General features: G+C 37.7%; 1 protein-coding gene across 1 annotated transcript in view; it reads left to right on the top strand.

Moving 5' to 3' along the window:
* The first annotated feature begins 3,685 nt into the window (after positions 1-3,685).
* SLC26A7 (solute carrier family 26 member 7) overlaps positions 3,686-10,017 on the top strand; it is a 73,132-nt gene continuing 66,800 nt past the window's right edge. Inside the window, exon 1 of the mRNA XM_009469286.2 lies at positions 3,686-4,071. Within this exon, the coding sequence (XP_009467561.2) occupies positions 3,879-4,071 (193 nt within the window). The 5' untranslated portion in view covers positions 3,686-3,878. The remainder of the gene's footprint in view (positions 4,072-10,017) is intronic.

Here is a 10,017-nt window from a genome sequence, read left to right as displayed (position 1 = left end):
CTTTACTGTGAGTGTGGTGAGACACTGGAACAAGTTACCTAGAGAAGCTGTGGATGCCCCATCCCTGGAAGTGTTCAAGGTCAGGCTGGATGGGGCTTTGAGCAACCTGATCTAGTGGAAGGTATCCCTGTCCATGGCAGCGGGGCTGGAACTAGATGACTTTTAGAGATCCCTTCCAACCCAAACCATTCCATGATTCTGTGATTCCATGATTCTGTGATTCTATGATTCTATGAAAACAGGTTTAGTTAGTCCAAATTGGTTTAATATTGGATGTTTGCAGATATTTAATAAGTGATCTGTCTTCCTGAGAAAAATTACAAAGAGCAAGTCACATTATTTCCATCATGGCATCTATGTCTGCCTAAGGTACGAATAACTTCATTTAACTGTAACTGTGAGCATATGTAAACATAATTATTGTTCTTGAACTTTCCTGTCAATTTATGTGAAGACTAAAAGGAGTTCTTGTGCAAGAGTCCAGTGATTTCCTGCAAAAGCTGCTTCCATATGAAGTGGGGATTATCTCAGAATTTGCCAGAAATTTTTCTTTTTGAGGTCTGAGGTATTAGATTTTTTTTTTTTATCCTTTGAGGCCAGAGAATCAAACGTCCTTACTCCATGTATCCACCATGTATGCAAATATCCAATCTATGTAAATGTTAGAGGAGCTGATGAAAATATAGACTGTCCCCACAGAGGTTACGTCATTTTTCAGTGAACCTATTATAAACCAAGTTTGAAAAGCCCACCAGATCTGATCTATGATGCCATAATTCTTTCCTTTTATGTACTATCTGTATTCTAAATTTTGACTTATGGTAGTTGTCTTTTTAGTTGTCTTTTTAGTTGTCTTTTTGTACATATGTACACTATTAGAGTCATACTATTGGGTATTTTCCAGAAAAAAACAAATAGGCTTTACTTATATAAGGTCATCAGAAGAGCTAATTGTAAGCAATCTAACTTTACAGCTCTGTGTGTGTGAATACACTGACTTAGATGCATAAAAACAGAGGTTCCTCATGCTTATCCTTTGCTGTCCCAGAAAACTAAGTTTTATACACCTGTTTCAGGAAAGGAGAGGGCCTGACAGTCTTGGTAGCTTATGTACATCGTGATACAGTTTGCAGTATGACGAGCCTGAATAGTTTGGGGGGTTTATAGATTGTAGGTTTATAGGTTAATGAAAGCCACCTGATGGGAAAATGTTTAAACATCATGTATGTGATACAGTATGTGTTTCAGTTAGGATATTAATGTGTTTTAGGAAAGTGATTTTTGATGTTTCTTTAAGATTCAAATATTGGACTACTGTGTAGTGAGATGTACGTTTGCTGTTATGCATACCTGTACATCTGTTTTCCCTTAAGAATTTTTATTTCTTTGTCTAGGGATTTCTAAATGATATGTTGCTTTGTGTCATTGTTAACTAAGAATACTGTATTAATTTCAAAGTTACAACAATGAACAATGTTTTTCAAGACTAAGGATGATGTTTATCAACTCCAGATTTAATGATGATGCAATTTTTTTACCATCAGAGTAATTGTTGGGGCAAAACAAAATTTCCACACAAATTCCACATCAGCACGGACATCCCAAAGACTTTGCATGTGCAGTTCTGTCTGTGGCTAACTAGCAGGGCTTATTTTCAAGTATTAGTTGTAAGATGTTTGCACCCATGCATGCACACACCCATAGAGAGAAACCATTCCTTGTTATTGGCGACGGAAAAAAGTCTGTTGATGCGGCTAATCCTAGGAGTTCAGATACTAATCTGGTATTGATGAAAACTGTCCAAATTTACTGACTCTGCAAATATGATGTGGGAAAATCTCAATTACGGACTTTTTCAAACAGCTTCAGCATTTTGATGCAAGAAGTTTGAAGAATGGAGAGTATGTTCTTGTGTGCTTAATGATGGTTCTTTGGTTTCATGATGGTTTTTTTTTTTTACTTTTTCAGAATATTCAGAGCTTCTAGTGAACCATGATTTTTTTTTTTTTTTTAGAAATTGGGACTCGTCTCTATTACACAAGTACCCGAATTTGGGTACATTTATACATACATATCTATGTGTAGAAATGTATTTTTATTTTTTTCCCCAGAAAATGCTATTAAAATTAGAGCTACCGAATATTTTATTGAAACTAAGCAGCCCCTGACAGCTCAGTAACTCTTCCTGTAGCTCAAAGGATTCCTGTCTGCTTCTGACCATTGAAAGCAGGAAACGGTCTGTGTTGTGAAACACTTAGCAGCCATGAAAGCCTTGATTATGAAGTCCTTGAACTACACCTTCAAGCTAAAAGCAGGGATGCACACACACAAAAAAACCCAAAACACAAAAAAAAGAAAAAAGAAAAAAGAAAAAAGGAATCAATGCTTAGAGTTTATTCCAGTGAACTGAAGTAAGGTAACCATGTCTTCTGTGTTTCTTCTGTTCTTTAAAAGGTGTACATGGTTACAGGGCAAAGAATGCCTGAAAGTATGCCTGAAATAGTTAAAAGTGAAGGTCTGCCTGAAGCAATCTTTTCCTGCTATTTCTTTTTTTTCTTTTTTCCCCTTTGCATTTCTAAGAGACACAACAGTGGACACCACCCGAATGTCACTCACTGGAATGAACTGTGCTGCATTTGCCCCTGCGTTTTTCTCCCTATTGCATTTGGAAACAAAGTCTCATTTTTCTAAAGTTGTTTTGAGTGGACAACGCTTCAGGTTTGTTCATCTTAATCTACACAATAAAATGGAAATTAATTTATATATAAAACATTGAAATATTAAAAAAATATATTTATTTTTATTGCTTACTGCAGAATAGTGACTGGGAAGACACTTCACCCATGTGATGGATCTTACACTTGAATTTCTTTGCCATCCAGAGATATAGAAAAAACTTAGAGGAATGCCACTGTGTCCTTGCTCCATATTGGACAAGGCATTTAAATGTCTTGACATTTAAATGTCTTCCATGCTCTTATCACTTTGTGTCTGAGCACTCTGTATCATGCACAAGGTGCATGAAGTAATTACAAGATCAGAAGTTACTTGGTGAACTTTCTTCACTGAGAGCCTTTGCTGGGTGGACTACTAAGAGAAGAAAGGGGTAGAAGAATGATTGTCACAAGCATTTTTAGCACTTCCCAGGTGGAGCTTGCAGTCCTTCACTTCACTTCGAGCTTGCTACGCTTTAGTCTGAGACTTCAGCCTCCAGAGAGAATCTGTATATGTTTTCAGCAGGACTTATTGCTACCCGATGTTCTGAATTTTCTACATAAATAAGCTTTTTACTGTCATTTAGAAGACAAAACAGTGATGGAGTAAAACAAGTTTGCTAGCACCAGGGTTACTGAGGAGTTCATGCCCTCCGGCCACAGCCAGAAAAGCTCCCCCCAGGAGAGCCAAGGCTGCTCTCCTGGGCTTGGCAGGGAGATGCCTGCTCCGCTGGGCACTTCCCACTCATATTAGCATAGCCCAGCCTATATCGTACACACACCCAGTAATACCTCATTTTGCCACTGGACTGAGGCCAAAAGCACAAGCAGTACAGGGAATATAAAGCGGGATGTTACTGGAAAGAATCACAAACTAACGTGAGACTAGACCAAATTTTTGCAAAGAGCAGAAAATGTGATCTTTGCTATAAATGGTCCTTGCGTTTCATGTAGCTGTTTATATGATTGAAGTGCTTAATAAGTGTTTTTATTGAGTATGGTTAGAGAGCAGCTGCAGAAATCTTAAGTCCTTCTGTTCATTTTTTTTTTCTCTGTAGTTTTGGAACTGCAAAATCTCAGAAGAATACTGGAGACTGACACAGATCAGGGTGATTCCTCAACTGTTCACTCTTGGGAAAGAGGAACTGCTTTGGGGGGGTCAGAATGATGACAGGGGCAAAAAGGAAAAGAAGTGCAGTCTGGAGGAAGATCCAGGCTGTTCGCTTTGAAGATGTCAAAGTCTGGTGTATGAGAAGGTTGCCCATCTTGAAATGGGTGCCTGTCTACAATTGGAAGGAAAATTTGATTCCTGATACAGTTTCTGGGATGATGCTAGCCATCCAACAGGTGACTCAAGGTACAGTTAACTCATTTCAGATTCATATTTTGAAATCTGGTCATGCTGAATTGGTCTGATCTTCTTTGTCCTTTTTTTTTTTTTTTTTTCCCCTCATTTAATATTATCTTAAAGCTTTGGTTAAAAGAAAGACATGCTTATATATCTAATGTTGATTTAATCTAAAAAAAAAAGGAAAAAAATATGTAGTCTTAACTCTTATGTGTGTATAGTGGATGTGCAAATGTGGATCGAAATGCCTTGTGTTATTGTAGCTAATTTCTGTGAGCTGGAACTTTACTATATATCCCATCCCTCTGACAATTTTTCAAAGACGTAATATAGAAGATAAGAGAGCAGTAACTATTCACACAACGTATGGTTATATACGATGTTTTATCAGTTAAATGGCTACCTTTTTCCCATTTTACATGGAAAACAAAACATATCTATGTGATAATTGCATTGTAAGAGATGCTGTTCTGGAAGAAACATTGGCATTATACTATTACCTGGGGAAGCCCAGAACACAGCAGGAAAAATTAGCAACTTTCTGTGCATAAAGGGTGCTCCTGCCAGAGACATTACCCACAGAGAGGATCTGCCTGCACCTGTGGCTTGTGTACTTCAGCTTCTGTATTGATTTAATGCTGTATTAGATTACCTACGATGTCTCTTCAAGCAGCAATACAAAGTAGGGGTGGAGCTAGACTCCGTTTGGCCCCTTAAAAAAAAAAAAAAAAAAAAGAAAAGAAAAAAGAAAAACTCCCCCAAACAAAAAACAGCACAACGACCTGCAGAAAACTAAAGTCCTGGTAATCTGGGTTTGTTAAGTGACTGCTACTGGGAAATAAATGCTTTTGTTGGGTTTTGATGTGTCTTTGATAGTGTCACCTTCTTTTGGTGATATTTTATATTTGCCTCAGGCAAATCACAGCTTCTTATCTGCCTCAGATGGACTTTAACTCCTTCCCTTATGTAAACTATATATATTATTTCTTAACAATTTCCCATATTAGCCATGCTTAACTATCATTCATGTTGTTAAATTATAAGCACTCCTTTAAATGAATTATGCTGGAGCTGGAAACAACCGATTTGTGTAAGTATTTGTGCTTTTAAAGTAACTAGAAACATCTGCATTGGCATGATTTAACTTTAAGAACCTTAATACCATAACACTGCAAAGTATCTAATTTCACTGGTATGTGTGTGTACAACAATTGTAATTAAAATGCTGCTAATAACAGTATGTTGAAATTCATCAAAAATATTAAGTTTAACAGCAGTTCTGTACTGCTGGTAGTTTTAGCCAGGATTTTCTTATTTGAGTCTTGTACCAAGAAGTAATTTAATGTAACAGATAAATTTAAGAAGATCTAGTGAAGACAGGAAATATTGGTTTTGTTTTTCTAGATTATTTTTAAGTGCTCTAGAAATAATTTTATCCTTGTTTTATGCTGTTTAAAAACAAATACATTGAAACTCTTCCCTCCTACTGCCCTGTTTTTCCTTTCTCTCTCCTCACTGCTTCTCAAGATTTCAGAATGATTTTGGGGGATGGAGAAGGAGGAGAGTTAGATACCAAAGCATTTTATCATGTTTGTGGTGCTTTAAATTGAACACAACATATTTATTTAGACCCTGCTTGCATTAGCTCTTTTCTTAGTGTTGTAATCCTTCCAGTTAGGAGGACTATCCGTTAATGGGTTATGCAATAAAATAAGAAATCCCATTTGTTATATAGCATGAAGGTAAAAGACCCCAGATTTTGAGAGGTCTTATTGTGTCTTTTTCCTTCCACCCACAAAATAAAACAAGAAGTTTTGTAATGAAATGAAAGGCAGAATTCTAACAATGGTAGGAAAAAATTAGTAACCAGTGATAACTGACATGCAGAGCACAGTGTCATTTGGTGTTGCAGCAACACGTTTAAGTGAATTCAAGCATATGGAAATAAACTTGAGTTATGGAAGTATATGGAAAAATCTGCAATTGTATTCATATGCAACAGTTTTCTGAGTGATGAAAGCTGCTCCAGGGTAGAGAGCAGTCCAGTAGCTTGAGAATAATTAAGAAAGACCTTCCAACTGAGCTGTGTTTTTCACACATTTCCTACTTTGGGATTTCTTACTCATCTGGCATTGGCCATGTTCAGACCATTCAGGTTGGCAGCTACTCTGATCTGGTGTAATGTGTCCGTGTTCCAACTTCTAATCTAAATTTTAGATGATATAGCTGGCTTCCCTTTGTAAAGGAAGGAAGGAAAGAGGAAAGTCACTGTCACTAAATGTGTCATAGCGAATGCAACAAAGGTAATGCTCATAACTGCTCCTCACGGAATTTCCAGAAATTGTTTCTGGAGAATTCCTATGCAATAGCAGGTTTTGTTCTCTGCCTTATAAGTGAGAAAAACAAAAGAGCAAATTAATAGAAATATCAGCAATCAATGTATGCAGATAATGTTTGCTTTCAAAAAGTCTTTTATAAAGGTATAGGATAGTTCAGAATAGCTGTTCTTATGCCATCTTTTATTTTGGATAAAGTTTTAAAGAACTACTACCATTCATCTTCTGATTTTCAGGCTCAAAATTATTAGTTTTTAAATGTGACTTAAGCCTTCAAACTCCTGTAAGATACCTTCAAGTCAGCTACTTAAAAACTGAAACACTTGAGCTCATATATCAGTTTAGGTTTAAATGTCTTCCATCATGAAATGCACAAACTAGAAACTATGGTGTCCTATGGCGACAGAGTCTAGGAATGGTGTACAAGAAAGGCATGCTACCTGAGTATTTAATTGTCTTTACTTCCATGTACAGTGTGGAAGAAATGGATCTTTAGAAGGTAAGGTGTTACCTTGCCTAACACTGAGCTGAGGTAAAACCATATGCCTCTGTGCCTAAGGTGTTAGCCTTACTCTCTCACAATGTTATCTAATAAAGAATACAATAATTATCAAATAATCCATAAGAAATCATGTAATAATTTCTGCAGAGAGTGAATCTTCAGACACTATTTTTCAAATGCTTTTGAAACCTGTTTAAAACATGCCCAAATCATATTTGACCATTCAGGGGGAATCCATTGCTCAATAGCATTCAGTACAACAAATGGACCCAGTACTGGGGTCCCCGTGAGTTTTCTCACTTTTGCTTTTCTGATTCTCTCCCCCATCCTTTGAGGGGGAGTGAGTGAGTGGCTGGGTGTGTGCTTAGCTGCTGGCCAGGATCAACCCACCACAGGTGTGATTCATCTGACTTAATCTAATTTTCTACTTTGTTAAGGCTGATTGGTAAGATTTCCAATGAGTGTAACAGGGGACTGGCTCAGGTGTAGACACTGATGATGTAGACATAAAAATTTAGGTGAGATGTGTCACAGTCATTATATCAGTGGCATTGTGGGTAATAAACCATTTATGTTCAACATGGTTAAAGGCAGGTCTTACTGTTTTCTTTCCTGTAACTCATCCATTGACCTGTCACAATAATACTAGAATTCTTTTTGTGGCTTTTTGATGTGACCTGGACAGGACCTACTTGTACGAGAATCGTGCTTTCATCAAGCTCTGTCTGAATTTTTCTGTTTCCTTGCATGATAATGTGAAGATGCATTATGATGCAGTCTTTCCATGTAGCTAACTCTCATAAAGCTGTCATCGTGTTTTTTTCTGTAGCCTTCTGAACATGTGCTATAGCCCCTTCATATCTCTTCAGAATGCAGCTCCTTAGCTCATTTTCACAGTCTGTGGTAACTTTTTATTGCACCAAGCAAATTATTCATCAAGGCCTTTCATAGGTGATCTTTCCTGGCATCATTTATTCATTACCAAGCTGTTGATCCATCTCTCATTAATCCATTTTGCTAGCCTTCTTCATCCAATCTTGTCTTTTCAAACAAATAGTTTTGTGCCTTCTTTCAGGATTTAAATTATGCAACGCATGTTGGTTGGTACATCACATCTCAGTATTTGCTTTTGGATTGTTATTTAGAATGTGTTTCTTTGTGGCTTGTTTGTTTGTATGTTTGTTTTGGTGGTGTTTTTTCTGGGCAGAACTAGGCATACTGTCCACAAAGACTGACATCTAGAAGCCATGTGGGTAATGCTGCAACCCATCACTAAGCTGACTGTCATGGTCTATAAAAAAAGTAAGTCTGAGTTTGTCTGAAAAAGTCTATACAAATATATCCTCTGTCATGCAGCTGAGTTCATCACCAGAGAAATTGTCCCCAGAGTTAGTCTGCTCGAATATGTATATAAATGTACATAATTTATTTATGTATGTCAGTTCTCTATACAGTTAGGGGACACAAATGTATCTGAAGTATTTTGGTTAGGACATATAATGTGAAAATTAAGTGTTCTGCTTAACACCTGAAGTTACCTTACTCTTTCTACATGTAAATTCCTAATATAGGTGCCTAACTTCAGACAATGTCAGCCCTTCTCCCCAAGCTTCATCCAAGATCTCACTTGAGATTTTGATAATTATAATCCTCTTCCGCAAACCATTGATGACCAGAGAGGCTCCTGCTTAGACAAATACATGACTAAATTTCTGGTTTGTCATTCACTGGCTGATGATAATACTTGCACCCTGCACTTTTCATTATAGCATCTTGGACCTCTTTACACTGTCCAGCAATAGAAAAGTATATGGGGAGGGAAATCAGAAACACAAAAGTGCTTTTGCTTGAAACACAGAAATGACTCATGCAATACTGTATTGACAGTTTATGGTGCAAAGAATATAGGTTTCAATTGTTTGCTACTAATATGAATGTCCAACATCACAACTGAGTCAGAACCTTCCAAAAAAACCCAAACCCACAAATATTTTTTCAGCCTTAGAAAAAAGAGGACAAAACAAAGACATGTACTTCCTGCTTAAGTATTTGGTCTAAACTGAAGCCTCAGTACAAAATTAGTACTTTGTCTCAGTTTTCCGGAAGGATGATACTTTGCCCATGTGGGAATTTGTCAAGTGCAGGCATATGTAACTGACATTAAACACAGAAAATGAAACACACTCAGATCAAGGGCTGAGGTGGGTAATCGTCATCTCAGAATTCTGAAAAAACAGGTAAGTGACGCTGCAGATCCAGTAACAAGTACCTTTGATGATTCTGTCAAATCTGGAATGATATTCTATGATTGGATCATAGTGAGTATCGTGTAGTATCCAAGTTACAAGTCTGCATTGCAGATGAGGGACTGGACCAGATGCAAGCAATAGAGGTTGATTTCCCTTTAATGATAATAAGATAATATTTGCATGTATAGCAATAAAGGATACCAGAGTGATTGATTCTGATACCCAGCTCTAAAGCAAGGCTCTAGGAAAACTAGTGGGTTTTGCTTCAGATTTGTATATGCATTCTAAAGACAACTCTGCCGATGCTCTCAGTTAGGGGTAGTTTTAATGATCTGCTGGAAAATAATTACCCTATTTGAAAAAAATGGGTTGTTAAGTGGGTTCAGAGCTGCAAAGAAGCTGATGACCACAGGTAGTACTGACTGTTAGAATCATAGAATCGTTAAGGTTGGAAAAGACCCTTAAGATCATCAAGTCCAACCATTAACCTAGCACTGCCAAGTTCACCACTAAACCATGTCCTCGAGCACCACGTCTACCCATCTTTTAAATACCTCCAGGGATGGAGACTCAACCACTTCCCTGGGCAGCCTCTTCCAATGCCTGACTACCCTTTCGGTGAAGAAGTTATTCCTAATATCCAACCTAAACTTCCCCTGGCACAGCTTGAGGCCATTTCCTCTCGTCCTATCCCTTGTTACTTGGGAGAAGAGACCAACCCCCACCTCGCTACAACCTCCTTTCAGGTAGTCATAGAGAGCTATAAGGTCTCCCCTCAGCCTCCTCTTCTCCAGACTAAAGAACCCCAGCTCCCTCAGCCGCTCCTCATAAGACTTGTGCTCTAGACCCTTCACCAACTTCGTTGCCC

The sequence above is a fragment of the Nipponia nippon genome, unplaced genomic scaffold, assembly GCF_047370975.1.
Source record: "Nipponia nippon isolate SJK-2023a ecotype South Korea unplaced genomic scaffold, ASM4737097v1 scaffold_1, whole genome shotgun sequence".
Lineage (NCBI taxonomy): Eukaryota > Metazoa > Chordata > Aves > Pelecaniformes > Threskiornithidae > Nipponia > Nipponia nippon.
The sequence above is the reverse complement of the archived record's forward strand: the minus strand, read 5'-3'. Positions and strand labels throughout refer to the sequence as shown.